Source organism: Protomyctophum parallelum (assembly GCF_964188405.1).
Source record: "Protomyctophum parallelum genome assembly, chromosome: 21".
NCBI classification, from domain to species: Eukaryota; Metazoa; Chordata; class Actinopteri; order Myctophiformes; family Myctophidae; genus Protomyctophum; species Protomyctophum parallelum.
The window spans coordinates 37,975,085-37,994,688 of record NC_139713.1 but is presented as its reverse complement, the minus strand read 5'-3'; the positions used below and the strand labels follow the sequence as shown (position 1 = coordinate 37,994,688).

Here is a 19,604-nt window from a genome sequence, read left to right as displayed (position 1 = left end):
ACAGACAGACAGACAGACAGACAGACAGACGGACAGACGGACGGACGGACAGACGGACAGACGGACAGACGGACAGACGGACAGACGGACAGACGCACGCACGCACGCACGCACGCACGCACGCACGCACGCACGCACAGACAGATAGCAGACCTACAAGCTTGCCATTTAAAAAAAATCACACACACACACACACACACACACACACACACACACACACACACACACACACACACACACACACACACACACACACACACACACACACACACACACACACACACACACACAGTGTGCATGGAGAAGAAGAAGAAATGCTTTCTGGTAAATCAAGTTTACCCAGGGTAACTGGAAGCATCAGATAATTGTTTACAGCCAAGCCCTGTTCATACATCATTTCAGGTTAGTGGTCAAAATTTTGAAAATGTCAGATTGTCTGATTCGAACCAGCGGCCTCCGGTCAATAAGAGAAGCCTTTGGTTAACAAGACTTGCGCTCTAACCACTCTGCCACGGTTTGCTTACAGAGGTAGTACCACCCGGACACCACAGAGTGGTACCATAGCTACGTAACAAGATCTCGCTGCCTTTCATTGGCCGGTCTGAGAGTACATTCCTTGAATTCCTTCGAGCCGGAGCAAGGAGGAGGAGAGAGAGTGAGAGACTGCAGCAGCAGACATTTACAGTCAGTGATTTGTACTCAGTCCTCCCATAAAAGCTAAAGAATGGATTTAACCTAAAAGGTCGTTCTATATTGGTCATCTGTCCTTTGGTGGCCAGAGCATGAGTCAGTCATGAGAGCAGGACGGACGTCCTCGTGAAAGGTAAACAATGGATTTTACTTTTTTTTGCTGCGGTCTTCTTCAGAGTCAGAGAGTGAGAGGACAAAAGGTATTCTATATAGGTCCTTTTGTCCTTTGGACCGAGGACACGATTCTTTGACCTAGACTTGTTGACTGCCTGCATCGAACCGAGGACCAACCACAGTCAAAACCAGCGCGCTAACCAGCGTCCCACCGGGAGTACATTAAACAGCTCAATTTTTGGTAATTTTCTTTTTCATCTCATCCGATGGGAGTATTATATAAAATATATATTCTAAAACCCAGTCATTACTGTCTGTTTGCACTGGACCGAGAGATGCAGCAGAAACTGACAGGTACGTGCAGGGTAAAATGCATTGTCTTGACCACAGCAACATTGACGTATTAATGCTTAGTGTTAAATTAACACTAAGCATTAACACGGCTTTTGTTTTAGCTTTGTAGCCTATACTGTATGTTGTTTTTGTGATATAATGCACTGATTGCTTGGCACTTTTCATTTCGTTGTACACGTTGCAATGACAAATAAAGATCTATCTATCTAGTGGCTTTAGCTGTTATAGCTGCTATTTCAAATATGGGGGTCCCCGGACCCCTTACTGCAGGAGGCTATGTTGTTATTAGGCTATAGGTCAATCAGTAAACACTCAAGTTGGTACTGTACTGTATTGATAGTATTGTACTTATTATTATTAGTAGTAGTATTGTACTTGTTATTGCTACTCCTAGAGCATGTTGACATAAAAACATGATCCGGTTTACACTGAAAATGCGCATTTCGTGTGCAGCGATGAGCAGCATGAGAATTTGCGTGCCGTCAGAGACAACAGCAACAACAAGCCACACTATACATTCACCCAACGGAATCATAGGAATTATATTGCTTTTGCCCCGTGGATGGGACATTTAGATTGAAAAACTATCGGTTGGAAGCGTGCATAAAACCATGGTTGTGTGCCACAGAAAGGTTCCATATGGACATGGGGCTACAGTAAGTACTACACCAACGTTTAACGTTAGCTTCCATGCTATAGGCTTGCTCGCTGGCATCGACATTAAATAATATGTTGGTATGTGTCCTCTGAAGCAACAGATGTTTTCTAATGCTCAGATTGTTCTGGAATTGCTGCCCCAACACTGTGGAATGCACACCCCAAAACGCTCTCATTCCACAGTTTTTATTGATTGCATTTATTATTATTATTTATTGATCCTTCGTCTTAGTATTCCCCCTGATAAAGTTGTTTTTATTTGTTTTCTCATGCCAACCATGTAATAGACATTTGAGTATTCATATACCTGCATTGCTGCACGTTATCTGTTGGTCTTGATCAAGTAGCCTACACCAAAGTTTTATAAGCTACTGTAGTCACTATTCATTGATTCACTGGTAGGCTACACCAAAATAACAAAATCCATTTGAAAATAAATATCACTGTTCTCAGGTCGAATATTGATATGCGATTAAAATATGATTAATTTAGATTAATTAATTACAAAGCCTCTGATTAATTCAATTAACATTTTTAACCAAGCCCTATTTTTCATCTGGGAGCATTTTGACTAAATCAGTGTATCTACAGAAGAAACATGAAGCCAAACAAATAATGTACTGCATGTATTCAATACAGTACATTATTTGGTTGGCTTAATTGTATTTCTATTACAATAGGAATACAGTTATTCATTTCACAATTTGAGTGGTGCTTTTTTGTACTTTTTTTCCCCCCGGGACGGTATACATTTACTTCGGTTCAAATTGTATTTTGGGACGGTTCCGGGACGGTGGTGAAAAAAGTTAGTCTGGAGCCCTGCTGTATAGTACACACACACACACACACTGCCCACGCTTGATGAGCATTATGTGTATCTCTGTACTTCTTTGCAAGCTGTTATTAAAGTATTCAATCAATAAATCAAACAAACCATTAGAAGAATCCCTTCTGTATCTCTATGCATGATGCATGAGTTAAGGGACAATGCAGAACTTTCTAATCAAACTTACACGTCATTTAAAAAAACTATGCTTTCCCTGCCAGGTCCTTCTGGAGGCGAGGAGGACGGCTGCCACATCACCTCACAGTCCAACTGTCTGTACGTGCGCGCAAGCACACACACACACACACACACACACACACACACACACACACACACACACACACACACACACACACACACACACACACACACACACACACACACACACACACACACACACACACACACACACACACACACACAGTGTTGATGGTTTAATGTCCCCATCCCAATCACATGGTTTAACCCATTCTGACCTGAGATCAGATTCTAAAAATGTCTTCTATGTCAGTCGCTCTTCGATTTTTCAAAAATAGCAGACCTACAAGCTCGTAGTGCGCCACTCGGTGGCGCGCTATGAGCTTGTAGATCTGCTACACGCATGTTCTGTGTTTCTCCATCAGAACTATAATGCCACACACATGTTCTGTGTTTCTCCATCAGAACTATAATGCCACACACATGTTCTGCGTTTCTCCATCAGAACTATAATGCCACACACATCTTCTGTGTTTCTCCATCAGAACTATAATGCCACACACATGTTCTGCGTTTCTCCATCAGAACTATAATGCCACACACATGTTCTGTGTTTCTCCATCAGAACTATAATGCCACACACATGTTCCGCGTTGCGGAGGAGTTCTTCACCTCGTTGGGCCTCAAGGAGATGCCTCCAGAGTTCTGGAAGGAGTCCATGCTGGAGAAACCCACCGACGGACGACCGGTGGAGTGCCACGCCTCCGCCTGGGACTTCTACAACCGCAAAGACTTCAGGTTAGCACGGCCGCACACGTTGGTGTAAAGCAACTAAGTACTGTACTTACTGTAAGTAGAATTAGAATTAGAAGTAGAGGCACTTTACTGGAGTATTTCCAATTTGCTATACTTACAATTTACAATTTAGGCATTTAGCAGACGCTCTTAATCCAGAGCGACTTACATTAAGCAAGAACAAAAAAGCATGGTAATACATCACATAAAAAGCATTTATCATGAAACATGGGTAAGCTAAGAAAGTAACTGTGGAATATATATATAATGAAAATATACATATAAACTATACATACTATACTATGCTATGCTATGACTACATACAATGCAATTATAGTGCTGTCTACATAACATGCTATAAGTCTGTATCAAATGCTATCTAAGTCTACAGAAATGCTTCTACTCCACTACATCTCGGATCCAAATATTGTACTTTTACTCCGCTACAATTTATTTGAAAGCTTTAGTTACTAGATACTTCAAATATATTTGTATTATTATTACAAAACATACATTAACCAATGCAGCCCTATATACACATTTTGGCCATTTGAAAATGGCCGATCTACAACCTCACTATTCTGACCTTGTAGATCGGCTCTTTTCACATTCTTTTTACAGGCCTACATTTGAAAACTTGAAATGGGACATTCAGCATAATGAGTACTTTTACTTTTGATAATTGAAAGTACATTTTGATGCCAATACGTCTGTGCACTTACTCAATACATTTTGAATTTACTTTTACTTAACCCATTTTGGGGCGGGAACCCCTTTTGGTGTTAGCATTATGTTATGCTTTAGCTATTGAAAAACAGCAGATCTACAAGCTCATAGCGCACGCTACGAGCTTGTAGGTCTGCTATTTTGGAAGAATCGAAGAACGACTGACATAGCAAACATAGCTTTTTCAGTAAACTGTCAGGATGTAGAAGACATTTTTAGAATCTGATCTCAGGTCAAAATGGGTTAACCCATTCTGACCTGAGATCAGATTCTAAAAATGTCTTCTACATCCTGACAGTTTTTCCATTCTGACCTGAGATCAGATTCTAAAAATGTCTATGTCAGTCGCTCTTCGATTTTTCAAAAAATAGCAGACCTACAAGCTCGTAGCAGCTTGTAGATCTGCTATTTTTCAATAGCTAAAGTATAATATGATGCTTAAAACACCAAAAGGGGTCCAGAATGGGTTAAATGAGTATTTGTATAGCAACACAAATTGACATTAATATAACATTACCCTCAGTTAAGTTGAAATATTCCTGTTAGAGAATGAACCAGACCAGACAGTATTGACATTGAGTGTTTATTCAGTCTTTGCAGATACAGCTATGGCAGTGGTGAATAAATAACAATCAATAATGGGGATAAGTCAGGCGTAATACACAGTAGGAAACATAGGCAATACAACGAGTAGGATATATAGTAAAGCAGACTTACATTAATGCATCATTCAGTATACAGGCACATAGGAGTTGTCTCTCAGTGAGAGACAAATGTTTGTATGCTGCCTACTTAGGCCTATATATATCCCTCAGGTGTGCAGATTATCAGCCCCGCCCACACCACCAACAGGCAACCTGCTACTGCTCCGCCCGCTTGTAGCGCGGCACTATGAGCTTGTGGATCTGCTATTTTTCAACAGCTAAAGTATAATTGATGCTTAAAACACCAAAAGGGGTCCAGAATGGGTTAAATGAGCATTTGTATAGCAACACAAATTGACATTAATATGACATTACCCGAAGTATTGAATTAAAGCTGCAATGAATACACAGGCCATTCAGAAAAAGTTACATCCAACCAACTATGTTCAGAGAAACAGCAGAGACAGTTTTTAAATGAGATGGACATGTATATGATAGAAAACATTAAAAGCATCGTAACACTGGTGAAATAGTGAATTTCATATTTAATGTAAACATACACCAGGACTAAGGTGAGGCAGGTCAGCAGGTTTACAGCGCTGTAGGGCTACGAACCCCATATCCAGGCAGAAGCTCGGACAGTACACTATACCAGCGCTTTCTTTTGCTTTGCAACACCATGTCTTTACTTGCATGTGAATTCAGAAATATAAGATAGCCCATCTACAATATATCCTAATAATTAACCCTATAACCTTAACCCAATTTGCTGTTGTACATGGTCATTACAGGTCAATCCACTTGGACGCAAGCCGGTGTCTCATCAGCCGTGGTCGGGTCGCCTGGAGGACGGTGTCCTGTTGAGAGACGCAGAAACATCACATGATTCAAGATTACAACATTGACAGTCCAGGTTTGTGAATCAGCAGATGTTTTATTTTATCATGCAAGTAAGGACACTCGGTGGCGCGATATGAGCTTGTAGATCTGCTATTTTTCAATAGCTAAAGCATAACATGATGCTAACACCAAAATGGGTTCCCGTTCAGAATGGGTTAAACTCATATCGCGCCACTCGGTGGCGCGATATGAGCTTGTAGATCTGCTATTTTTCAAATAGCTAAAGCATAACATGATGCTAACACCAAAATGGGTTCCCGTTCAGAATGGGTTAAACTCATATCGCGCCACTCGGTGGCGCGATATGAGCTTGTAGATCTTCTATTTTTCAATAGTAGCTGCGTTACCTACGTTTACTGGGGACCCCCTGGGAATCCCCCAAGGGCCTGGGGGGTCCACGGATCCATTACTGAGAAGCACTGGGATGCATTCTAAGCATTCATGCACAGTTATCTTTTATAAATGTCATTTTCAATGTGAAAAAGGTCGACTGTAGTTCACTGCTGTCTATATACTTCAAACCGCTATAGCTGCGTTACCTACGTTTACTGGGGACCCCCTGGGAATCCCCCAAGGGCCCCCGGGGGTCCACGAACGCTTAATTGAGAAGCACTGGGATGCATTCTAAGCATTCATGCACAGTTATCTTTTATAAATGTCATTTTCAATGTGAAAAAGGTCGACTGTAGTTCACTGCTGTCTATATACTTCAAACCACTATAGCTGCGTTACCTACGTTTACGGGGGACCCCCTGGGAATCCCCCAAGGGCCCCCGGGGGTCCACGAACGCTTAATTGAGAAGCACTGGGATGCATTCTAAGCATTTATGGATCTTGGATGTCTGTCTGTCTGTCTGTCTGTGTCTGTCTCTCTTCTCTCTCACTGTCTGTCTGTCTGTCTGTCTGTCTGTCTGTCTGTCTGTCTGTCTGTCTGTAAAATGTCTTCTACATCCTGACAGTTTAAAAAAATAGCAGACCTACAAGCTCATAGCGCGCCACTCGGTGGCGCGCTATGAGCTTGTAGATCTGCTATTTTTCAATGTCTGTCTGTCTGTCTGTCTGTCTGTCTGTCTGTCTGTCTGTCTGTAAAATGTCTTCTACATCCTGACAGTTTAAAAAAATAGCAGACCTACAAGCTCATAGCGCGCCACTCGGTGGCGCGCTATGAGCTTGTAGATCTGCTATTTTTCAATGTCTGTCTGTCTGTCTCTCTTCTCTCTCACTGTCTGTCTCTCTTCTCTCTCACTGTCTGTCTCTCTGTCTGCGTGCGTGCGTGCGTGCGTCTGTCTGTCTGTCTGTCTGCCTGTCTGTCTGTCTGTCTGTCTGTCTGTCTGTCTGTCTGTCTGTCTGTCTGTCTGTCTGTCTGTCTGTCTGTCTGTCTGTCTGTCTGTCTGTCTGTCTGTCTGTCTGTCTGTGTGCGTGCGTGCGTGCGTGCATGCGTGCGTGTGTGTGTGTGTGTGTGAGACTGCACATGCTTGAAGCTAAAGGTGCCGTTTAACTGAGGGCTGATTATATCCCCCTTGATTTAATTTGGTTGGCTCTGTTTCAGGAATGATAACTTCCAATACAACAGATTTGTATTATTATTAATTTATTTTTACAGTTGTAGAGCATTGCATAGATCAGGGTTAATCAAAGTGGGTGCCGTGACACAAGTCCAGGGGTGCCTCAGAATACTTTGATTATTTGGAATGTATTAATATCACTTGAGTAAAGTTTAATACTTAGTGAAACAGACCTGAATTGCACTGTACTTGCTACTGTACCACCAATTGGTGAATGTTCCCCCCTCATCAGATTGACATATTTACGTAGCGTAATATGACATACGGTAGAAAGTAGAAATTCTTCTAAAGCAAATTCTGAATTGTGATGCAGTTTCACAATGATGTAGACATAGCAACTATAGTGTATATAGTTGTATACGCATAGTTTCATTAATTTATATAGATATTCCACTGTACTTGTTTTTAGATTTATTTCGTATGATTCATGGTGACTATTTTTATGTACTATATATTTGTTTTCTGTTCTTACTTACTGTAAATTGCTCTGGATTAACCCATTCTGAACGGGAACCCCTTTTGGTGTTAGCATCATGTCATGCTTTAGCTATTGAAAAATAGCAGATCTACAAGCTCATAGCGCGCCACCGAGTGGCGCGCTACGAGCTTGTAGGTCTGCTATTTTTTTGAAAAATCGAAGAACGACTGACATTTTTTTTTATCTGATCTCAGGTCAGAATGGGTTAAGTCATGCTCGTAGGCGATCGAGAACATGCAATGAACCGGAAACAATGCTAGTCAAAGAAAAAGCCACGTGGGTTATGCGGTTTAACCTCAAATGAGACAAATGAGAAGCAATAAAAAAAAGAAACTCCACATACATAACATAAAAACTGAACTGAATGACATTAGTTAATCAGATTCATATAAGGTTTCCACTGGACACACACTGTTCTGATTAACCCATTCTGACCTGAGATCAGATTCTAAAAAATGTCAGTCGTTCTTCGATTTAAAAAAAATGGCAGACCTACAAGCTCGTATCGCGCCACTCGGTGGCGCGATACGAGCTTGTAGATCTGCTATTTTTCAATAGATAAAGCATAACATGATGCTAACACCAAAATGGGTGCGTTTTCAATAGCTAAAGCATAACATGATGCCAACACCAAAATGGGTGCGTTTTCAATAGCTAAAGCATAACATGATGCCAACACCAAAATGGGTGCGTTTTCAATAGCTAAAGCATAACATGATGCCAACACCAAAATGGGTGCGTTTTCAATAGCTAAAGCATAACATGATGCCAACACCAAAATGGGTGCCCGTTCAGAATGGGTTAACCCATCAGAATGGGTTAAGAGTGCAGATGGACCCATATCCATGTGTTCTTTTTGCATTAACCCGTGAGGGTCCATTTGGTTCCAAACTATCACTAATTTTCCTTTCCTTTCCTTTCCTTTGTTTAAATAACTTAAGTCCATGCAGGATAACACATCGAAGAAGGTAAACTCATGAGCCACGTGTCCTCTCTCCCTCTCACCAGACACGGAGACATGCGACTACGCCTGGCACAAGTTCCAGGGTCACTGCTACGCTACTTCCCCAACAGGAAGAGCTGGGACGCGGCCGAGAGGGAGTGTCGTGTCCACGGGGCCCACCTGACCAGCCTGCTGTCCCACGAGGAGCAACACTACGTCAACCTTACATCCCACAAACGCTAATATGGTATCCGTTTCGCATTCGGGTTCTTGGAAACGCCCCCCAGCCACTGCGTTAGTTTGACTGAGGTTAGGTTTAGGTATAGTTTTACTGAGGTTAAGGTTAGGGTTAGGTTTAGGTATAGTTTTACTGAGGTTAGGGTTAGGTTTAGGTATAGTTTTACTGAGGTTAGGGTTAGGGTTAGGTATAGTTTTACTGAGGTTAGGGTTAGGGTTAGGTTTAGGTATAGTTTTACTGAGGTTAGGGTTAGGTTTAGGTATAGTTTTACTGAGGTTAGGGTTAGGTTTAGGTATAGTTTTACTGAGGTTAGGGTTAGGTTTAGGTATAGTTTTACTGAGGTTAAGGTTAGGTTAATTTGGAGATCTCAAATCAGATCTGCAGATGCCCTACGGATCTTAAATCTAACTCAGATTGTAAACTTAACATGTAGTCGACAGCTTTATATAAAAATCACACTGGTGTGAAGTCAGCGCCTTTCATCATTATGATGATGTACAGTATGACGCTGAGAACGTCATCATACATCACATTCATCACAAGTTGTGCACGCCGCTCAGAAAAAGGTTTTGTAATGCCATGTTGAACATTGTCAGAATCCTTTTCTTTTTGTGTATGTGTGTAATAAAAGAGTGACCTTGAGACAGTACATTTCCCACGTAAGTCAATGACTTTTTTAGGATCAATTTCTAATCAACAACGATATCTGGCCAATATCTGGAATTACATCATGGCAAGGTAACCGCACCCCGGCCCTAACGCTTTCCATTTGTACACTCAGAGTTATATTAACCCATTCTGAACGGGCACCCATTTTGGTGTTGGCATCATGTTATGCTTTAGCTATTTAAAAATAGCAGATCTACAAGCTCATATCGCGCCACCGAGTGGCGCGATACGAGCTTGTAGGTCTGCTATTTTTGAAAAATCGAAGAACGACTGACATTTTTAGAATCTGATCTCAGGTCAGAATGGGTTCATCAGACCAGTGTGTGTCCGGCGGAAACCTCGTATGAATCTGATCTCAGATCAGAATGGGTTAACACTCAAGATTTTACCGTGTACCCGCTCTGTGTGATTATGTTATTGTTGTACCCCCCCCCCCCCCCCCACACACACACACACACAGAGCGTACTCACCATATGAGGATCCGTTGACCTGCTTGGACAGCATGGAGCGGATGGTGGGTGTCGGGATGAGGGAAAACAAAGTCAACGAACGAGCTGGGGAGGGAAGGGGGGAAGACAACCAATCAGCTTTCTCTCTACATTTTACAAATCTATTTTCACCACCGAGAATCTCAAGAAGGGAAAGTGGCCATTTAATGGCATAATGTGTTTGCTCACTCATAACGGTTACAAATCAGCATTGTATCAGTTAACATGAGTTTAAAATGGAAGGCTGGATAAAGTAAGAGGAATAGATCAGTGCCCATAAAATCTCACTTTTTCATTGATTAAAAACAAATTCAAACTTTTTTCAAAATAATTTCATAAATAAGAAAGAAATTTTAATTAAAATGAAAGAAAAAAAAAAACAACTAGAAAAAGTGCCCTTCTGGGCACAGGTCTCCACCAGGATAGGAATGTAGGACATTGCAGCTTGCCTTCATCTGGTGGTTGGATAAAAGGGCAACAAAAGTAAACTAGGGAGTTGGCATACAAAGTTATCTACAGATCCGTGCAGTTAGAGGTAAAAACACTTTTCGTCCAGTTATAGCGCCACCTTGAGGCTGAGTTGAAATTGTTCATGTGGCATTTCTTCCTCGGCCTAGTGGGAATGTGCGTGCACAATTTCACGGAAATCACGCAATGTGTTCATGATTTGCAGCATTTTGTTTGAAACTGAGCACTCCTGTGAACTTTGGAAGCCAATCTTAACCAATCAGGATGGAGTCTGAGAAATCTGAAAGACCCGTTTCGTTGAATGGCTCTAAAGAGACTGTGTACCAATTTGCGCGATGTTTGGACAAAATCTGTAGGTGTACTGTGCAAAAACTTGTTTTGCACAAAGCGGCCTCCTGGTGGCGCTATAACAGGCCGTTCTGGAAAGTTTGGGGCAGAGGTTCATGGTTGGCATCCAGGGAGTGTGTGTGCAAAATTTGGCATCGACCCGGTTAACGGTGGCCGAGATTAGCTGCTCACGGACACACGGACGGACACACGGACGGAGTGCAAAACATACTCTCCCCCCCTGGTGGAGACAATAAGGAGAAAAAAGAAAAGAAAGAAAAATGTTTAAGGAGAAGTGAAAATAGCAGATCTACAAGCTCACAATATGTCACATCATGACACATTCTGAGTTTATAGATTAAGCTATTTTCACTAGTGTGGGACCTGGGGAGACACCACATTTATGTATGGGAACCACTGCTGTAAATGGCCTGCTCTCACTATGCAGTATTGTAGCTGTAGAACAATAGATCCACAGGCTCACCACAAAGGGGCATCATTTCTCCGTTTCCGGAGTGAACTGTAGGAGCTGTCAGGAGATCTGAGTCTGACCATGTCTCTGAGGTTAGTGTTGTTTGTATAATATTGTGTATGTTACTGTGTTTCTCTGTTCACAAAGCTGCTCAACCAATTCCCCCCTAGTGGGACTTGAATATCCACTTTAGTTCACATGGCACTGTTGGCACAACAATGAAAGTGCTATAGGCCTAAATGTCATCTCAGTTCCACTTTCAAGTTCCTGTGTACAATAACAATCTGTCTCCCCCTTCACAAACAACTGATAGGGAAAGATACAGGATGAACTGGATTGATTAAACACTACTTCCTCATTTCAGTTCCTCCACTGAATGTACAACAGTGCCTCTATTCAGTGAGCTAGATCTGTCAACATACACACGGACTGAAAATCTTTATCACCATATGTCAACGTGTGTGTGTGTGTGTGTGTGTGTGTGTGTGTGTGTGTGTGTGTGTGTGTGTGTGTGTGTGTGTGCGTGCGTGCGTGCAAATGAATGCCCTACTTCGTCGTACAAGTGTAAAAAACTTAGTAGAAATAGCCGATATGCATGTAGTATATATCAGCTATTTTTGCTTCATTTTTGACAAGCTCACAATGTGCCTGGCTGCAAAAGAAATTCGACACAGCTGAGTATTTGAGTTGTTGAGGTATTTTGTCAGTGTAAATTTGCAGACACTGCACGTGAAATTCATCCTCTGAATTTATGGATCCTAACTATTACGAGTAATAATAAACACATACGTGTAATTGCTTATTATCTTTCGAGCCATTAGTTGTAAAACATTTAGATGTTTCCATCATGTAGTTTAAGTTTAACGTGCCAGAAACAAATTCACTGAATGTATAAAACACACCTGGCAAGAAAGGTAATTCTGATTCTGAATTCTGATTCTAATCAAGTTAAAATAAAATTGTTAACACCTTTAGTACCTGTTAGTACCTTCATTAGTACAAACAATGGGGTTATTTTATTCAACACAAAAAGGAACTAACTTCCTTTGTGTACATTAGACATTAGAATAAGTGGAAGTCAAGAATTATTGTTAATAGTGGTGCAAAGAGGTTCCTTATTCCACAGGAAAACTCCATTGCTCTATCAGAAGCATTAATGAATCAATTGTCTTAACTGCACTTCCTGTTTACAACTTGACAGACCAATCACAGTACCCTGATTACGCTCCCCAGGAATCATGAGTTCCGTGTCATTAGTCTGGTGGCTCATTGTTTTCCGACGCCGGTGAGTTTGTCCGACTCACGCATTACTAATCCTATCCCTAACCCTAACCCTAAACCTAACCGCACGCAGAAGCCACTGTTTAGTCTTAACCGGCCATGTATGGCGATGCCATGGGTTATTAGCCTTAACTGGCCACGCATGTCGGACTAACGGGATGTGCGAGTCATGGGTCAGTCCCCGGAATCATGTCCACCTTGGTCCTTTGTGAGAAAGTCTGAAACAAAGGTAGTCTACATACACAGGGATTGATACGACCGAATTGTGCACACCTTGATAGTGACATGAAAGGGAAGAAGTTACAGAATCACACACACTGCTCGCTCTCCGTCTCAGCTGTCCTACTGTCTGTCACTCCTACACTGTCTCCCTCTCAGCTGTCCTACTGTCTGTCTCTCCTACACTGTCTCCCTCTCAGCTTTATTACTGTTTGTCTCTCCTACACTGTCTCCCTCTCAGCTTTATTACTGTCTGTCTCTCCTACACTCCCTCTCAGCTTTATTACTGTCTGTCTCTCCTACACTGTCTCCCTCTCAGCTTTATTACTGTTTGTCTCTCCTACACTGTCTCCCTCTCAGCTTTATTACTGTTTGTCTCTCCTACACTGTCTCCCTCTCAGCTTTATTACTGTCCAAAACAAATCTGTTGATATTACTCCTACAGATATTGTCCAAACATCATGCAAATCGCTACACATGATCTTCTATAGTCACTTCATCAAGAGGAACCTGTCTGATTTTTTATATTTCATCCTGATTGGCTGAGATTGACTTCACCACCTGGCCTGGCGGGGAATTTTTTTTCTAGTTCACAATGTATTACCCAGGGGCGTTTCCAACATGGCACCCAAAGTGAAGTGACTTCACATGAAGAGATGTTGGTCTTACCCAAAAAGAACATGTAGGTTTCCGTGACGAAGGCCATGAAGTAGATGCCAGAAGCGAATGACAACATGCCGATGATAATTAACGAGGCATCACTGACGCAGCGGGACATCACCATCACACCCAGAAAACTAGTGAGGAACACCCCGTAGCCAGCTCCATGCCCATAACCCACCTGGAGGAGGGATCAGAAGACAAGGTGAGATAAACGTTGTTGATCCCTGTGAGAAGATGCAGGCAGCAACAGCAGTAAAGATGAAACTCCAGAGAGGTACTGGTATCAGAGTGCCTATTTAGGGCCATCCATTATTCTCAAACCTAAATCACACTTGTGTGAATTGAGGAGCACTCTTATCCTCTTACTGTACATCTTCATACATCATCCTACATCACATTCTGTGCTCATACACACAAACACACAAAACTGTGCATTCCGGGCTCATTCCGTGCTCTCTCTCTCTCGCACACACACACACACACACACACACACACACACACACACACACACACACACACACACACACACACACACACACACCACACACCACACACCACACACCACACACACAAACACACACACACACACACACACACACACACACACACACACACACACACACACACACACACACAAAGCTGTGCATAGGAAACAGGCAATCTACAAGCTCACAATAATGATGTCGCAATGTGAACACATTTAAGCGATTTCATAATAGGAGGGTGCAGCAGGAGACTTGGCCCTGATCCAATGTGTTAGCGAGTTCCCAGAGCTACCAGAGACTATGGGTATTTGGGGGTCCTTCCTTGGCATGGAAACTCCTGCGCTATCAATGTCATGTCTATCAATACATTTACATAAGAATTGTCTGATCCACACACACACACTTGATGGTCAAGCATGCATAAAACAATCATGCATGTCACTTAAATACATGCACACATCCGGTAGCCTACAAAAGCATAACACGAGAGCATAAACATTTAATGGTTTTTTTCTTTCATACTAAACCCAAGCGTTTAGGTTTTAAACACTTATTTGTCACAGTGTTTAGATTATAAACAGAAGTGGATAGGCAACGCGGTCCTCCCCCCCCCCCCCTCCCCCCCCCCCCGGACAGTGAGGAAAAAAGAGGTGTTAAGGTGCCAGACTTTGATGGTTAGAGCGGCGCGATTACATACAAAGTCAATGCAAGACGAGAATTGCGCGAACGGACACGGCGCGACCTGGTGCGGTACAAACGGGACGAACCGAGGCGAATATATATATATATATATATATATATATATATATATATATATATATATATATATTCGCCTCGCCAAAACTGTCACTTTGAAAACACAGATGAAGGCCGGTGAGTAGCCGAAACACGTCCGTTTTGTCATGGACTTATGCAGACTATTTCTATAGACTGTTCACTAGAGACTATAGACTGTTCACTACAGTCTGCACCATCACCAAAACGGTCCCTTTTCAGGAAATATGAAATATGGAGATACGATAGGTATGACAAATTCACCTGTGTGGAGTCCCAGTTGAGTGGCTCAACAATTTCGAAGCTGAGCAGTATCTCTTTGGCTCCGCCAGCCACGTCGTACACAATGGCACCGGCAAACAGCAGAACGATGTTGATGACATCAGGAGTCGGACTGTCACTGTCACTGACGCTGATGAGGCCACTGCACTCCTCCCCGTCTTGGCTCGATACCTCCTGAACCTTCATGGATATTTTTATGGATAAATTATTATAGGCTTACTATATAGGCTGATGATGTCACAGTCATCTGTCTGACGTTTGAGTGTGTTTGTGTGGCTTGTAGAGCAGGTGAGACATAAATAGTAAATGTTTAGGATCGTGTACGTAGTACAACGTTCCCATTTTCCTTGTACAGTGTGTGGATCAGCATTTTTGACAGTTTATTTTGTTTAAAGTGGATAAAGCAGATATTCCCATATCCTGAGATCTCACTCAAAATGTTCTGCTCTCTATCCAAGCTGTTTAAAAGATTGTGATTATACTTTTTCTTGCATTTCGACTGATGAATTGGTTAAGAAAATGCACTTTGGTTTAAATAATGTGCAGATATTCTATAAATTAAATGTTTATATTTTCTCGTTTTTGTTTGTATCAAATGTTTCTATGGCCGTGTAATTTTTTAAAGCAAAATAGCAATTTCAACACTCTGACCCTAACCCATCACATCTGCTTTATTCTAAAATATGGCTTTTTGTATGATATTAAGTTCAACTCTAAAAAGAGTGTTGTTATGATCAGTAGATCAAAGGGCGACCAAAAGCTCACCTTTCCCTCCTTCTATCTGGCAGGTGAAGTCTTAGAGGTGGTAACAAAGTTTAAATACTTGGGGCACATAATCAGGGAAGATCTATGTGATGATGATGTGCAGCGCCAGTGCTGTAAGCTTTATGGGCAAGCCAACATGCTGGCACAAAAGTTTCATATGTGTACAGACAATGTCAAAATAGCACTTTTTAAAACCTACTGCACTCCACTTTATACAGCTCACTTGTGGTGCCGATATAGCAAAGCGAAAATGAAAAAACTTCAGGTGGCATATAATGATGCTTTTCGAATATTCCTGAGACTCCCAAGATGGACCAGTGCAAGTGAAATGTTTGTGACCAGTAATGTACCCACCTTTCATGCTGTACTGAGGAATTTTATGTTTAGATTCATGTGTAGACTGAGGGAATCAAAGAATGTATTAATGATGGCCTTAACAGGGACCACACAGAGTGATAGAGTCTTTTCCTCATGTTTCTGGAAACACTGGAGGCAATGTTTATATATAAGTTTTTAATTGACAAGGACTGCCTGGAGTGAAAATAGCCTGATACATAGGCTATCTCTGTGTTGTTGTTTTACTGTCATGTGTTTCCCTGTTGTTTGTATATGGACCCATTGTGTCTGAAATAAAGTTTTCAATCAATCTCTCCAATAAGATAGGACTGGGCAATATATGGATCATGGATATGATAGTGATATATGACAAAGTGTTGTGAGCTTATCTGCTATTTTCGCATGTGGTCAAATATATTGTGCCCAGTCCTAAAAGAGTTATAGAGGCTATGTCTAAAATCCTGTGTTCATTTAGTCATTTGTAGTTCCTACTCACCTTCAATAAGAATATACAGTAGAACAGACAAAGGAGGAACAGTGCCATGCTGATGATAACCAGCAGAGAGCCCGGGCCGATGCTGGCGCTGAACACGTCATACAGGTGACCCGACATCAGGCTCCCGGCGAGGCCCCCTACGCCATACAGCAGCTCCACGCTCATCAGCCGCCTGGAGCGCTCCTCGGCCGTGGAGCCCAGGGACACCAGCGCCATCACCCCGGCCCAGTAGCTGCAGAAGCCGCCGAACAGCCCGTGCAGAGCGACCCCGGCCCAGACCACCTCCAGCGGCCAGCGGAGGACTATGACCAGCAGCAGCGTCAGTCGCACCAGCAGGTAGCCGACGAAGGCGGACAGGATGGGGACTTTCCTCCAGCCGCGGTCTCCTACCTTGGCAGTGGGTGGTGGTGGACAGTATAGCAGTAGGCTATTTTAGTTAAGTATTCAAAAGTAAAAAAAAAATATATATACAAAGTATTTTTGATAGGAGTGACGACGTAGATCGTAATATAGCCTATCTGTTTGTTTGTTTTTGAGTGGTGCTAGCAACTCCTATAGACAGTCTCCAATAGTCTGTGTCTGTCTGTCCGTCCGAGTACGGAAATAGCGTTTGTTGACCACCGAAGTTACTATTAACGCAGCCTAACACACACACACACACACACACACACACACACACACACACACACACACACACACACACACACACACACACACACACACACACAGAAACCAGGGAGGAGGGCTTGTACAGTACAGTACAGTACAGTACAGTACAGTACAGTACAGTACAGTACAGTACAGTACAGTACAGTACAGTACAGTACAGTACAGTACAGTACAGTACAGTACAGTACAGTACAGTACAGTCACAAATGTAATTTCCTAGAAATGTAAGTCAAAAGTAGCCTACAATATTTCTATTTGAAATGTTAGTGAAAGTAATGTACTTGCTTTTTTATATACCGGTATATAATATTAATAATACATTAAGAAATTAATTGTTAAAAAAGTAAGTATCCTACTTAGCCTACTTCTAAGTAGATATCGACAGACAGACAGACAGACAGACAGACAGACAGACAGACAGACAGACAGACAGACAGACAGACAGACAGACAGACAGATAGATAGATCTATAGATAGATACTTATAGATCGATCTAGGTAAAGTAAACAAAGTAGTTACTGTCTATCGGATTCGTACCTTGGCCAGGATGACGGAGGGGAGGATGGGAACTAGCTGGTTGATGAGGCTGAACGTCATGTAGAAGTTGGACACGTCTGTCGGGCTGCTGTTGGCCGCCGCAGAGGCGTTGAGACCCGGGTCGGTGGCGCTGGAGTACCGCTCCTTCACCACCATCTGGAGAGCGGTCTCGTAGAGCGCGCTGGCCAGCTGCTGAACCAGAACCACAGGCAACAACGACGAGTACGACAGCATCTTTGAATCTCTTCTCAGTCAAAATATGTCTCCGGACAACTGTCAAGTAAACCGTTTCCACCGCGGAGAAGGGCAGTTAGACAGACTAACGTCTGTAAACAGTGTAACGTGACATATTGAATGGGAACTTATAACTTAATTGGGAATGAATCGACTACAGTTTCTCTCTGTCTTGCGGCTTGCCTCGTAGACCGCAGGCAGTCCGGAGGCCTTTTCTTTCTGTCTTTTGGGAATTGGTAGAACGGTAGGATTGCAGACAGAAATGTGGTCAAACCTGGACTGGTAGATCCGCCCATGCAGTGCCAGACAGTTCCTCATTCGCCTGACAACCAATCAAGACAAATCAAATGTGTGCGTCTGTGTGCGTGCGTGCGTTGTCTATTTTTATTGTGAAATGTTTTTTATGTGATTTTTTTTATCATAAAAGATGGGTTACAAAAAATATACTGGTCACATTTTGTAGGCTACTGATGAATGTCCAATCACTATCAGCACCATGGTTATTCACATTTATACACTCCTTTCTATATGTTATAGGCTACTGTAGTATAATCAGTATAGTGGTCCTTTGATCAAATTGTTTCTGTACTGATACACATAGTGTAGCCTATAATAGTTCAGCTGAAAGAATATAGTCCTATATGGGTCGTTCTCAAAGTAGGGCTGCCCCGGGGACCCAAATATCTTTAAGAGGGTACGGTTAGGCTGCAGTGACACTTATCCCTCATTTCACTCATGCCATCCGGATGAAGGTGCAGAACTTTGAAATGGTTTGTTTGTCTTGTTGTGTGTTATAATATAATTAGGCTACTATTGTGTGTATATTGTCTTGGTGTTGTGTGTCTTTCTGTTGAACAGACTGTGAGCCTATCCCTATGGGGACAATATGAAAGACTGATTATGATTATGACAGTATATTAGTTCATCTTATAGAGATGAATTTAAAAATATACTTAGACAATTGCCCTAAAAGCCAAAGTGCATTACAAACAAAGAATTGAATGAGTTTAAACGTGTTTCAACTGCATGGGCAGTGATATGGCTATATAGGGTATGGGATGGTGTGGTTGGATTCTAATGTTAAAACCAACCACAATGTAAGCATCTCCACCAAGTGTGAACTTAAAAAAACTCAACGCTCTTAAGAATTAAATTAACACTGAGGATGTTACTGTCATAAAGGGTCATAGCTATACATAAAACACTTGGAAACCACAGTTACAAGTTTTGTTTTTAATGAGAAAATATCCATAATATATATATTTATTTAATATAGTGGGTGTATAAGTGTGAGACTTAACATGTGCTAC

General features: G+C 42.0%; 2 protein-coding genes across 2 annotated transcripts; one reads left to right on the top strand and one right to left on the bottom strand.

Moving 5' to 3' along the window:
• Positions 1 to 1,721: 1,721 nt before the first annotated feature.
• Positions 1,722 to 5,909, top strand: LOC310879183 (angiotensin-converting enzyme-like). Its single transcript, XM_083793639.1, has 4 exons — positions 1,722 to 1,814; positions 2,863 to 2,917; positions 3,465 to 3,637; positions 5,796 to 5,909. The coding sequence occupies exons 1-4, from the start codon at positions 1,798 to 1,800 to the stop codon at positions 5,866 to 5,868; spliced, it is 318 nt and encodes a 105-aa protein (XP_083649765.1). The 5' UTR covers positions 1,722 to 1,797; the 3' UTR covers positions 5,869 to 5,909.
• Positions 5,910 to 9,810: 3,901 nt separating this feature from the next.
• Positions 9,811 to 18,487, bottom strand: LOC310879633 (solute carrier family 46 member 2-like; the record flags this gene model as incomplete). Its single annotated transcript, XM_083794403.1, has 6 exons — positions 18,061 to 18,487; positions 16,855 to 17,244; positions 15,240 to 15,437; positions 13,723 to 13,894; positions 10,269 to 10,352; positions 9,811 to 9,845 (listed from the first exon to the last, which is right to left on the bottom strand). The coding sequence occupies exons 1-6, from the start codon at positions 18,292 to 18,294 to the stop codon at positions 9,811 to 9,813; spliced, it is 1,113 nt and encodes a 370-aa protein (XP_083650529.1). The 5' UTR covers positions 18,295 to 18,487.
• Between the last annotated feature and the right edge of the window lie 1,117 nt (positions 18,488 to 19,604).

Bases quoted from the DNA above. Each gene is read 5' to 3' on its own strand.
- LOC310879183 (XM_083793639.1), top strand. The intron at 2,918-3,464 runs GTACGTGCGCGC...TTTCTCCATCAG, and splicing joins ACCTCACAGTCCAACTGTCT to AACTATAATGCCACACACAT. The intron at 3,638-5,795 runs GTTAGCACGGCC...TGGTCATTACAG, and splicing joins TACAACCGCAAAGACTTCAG to GTCAATCCACTTGGACGCAA.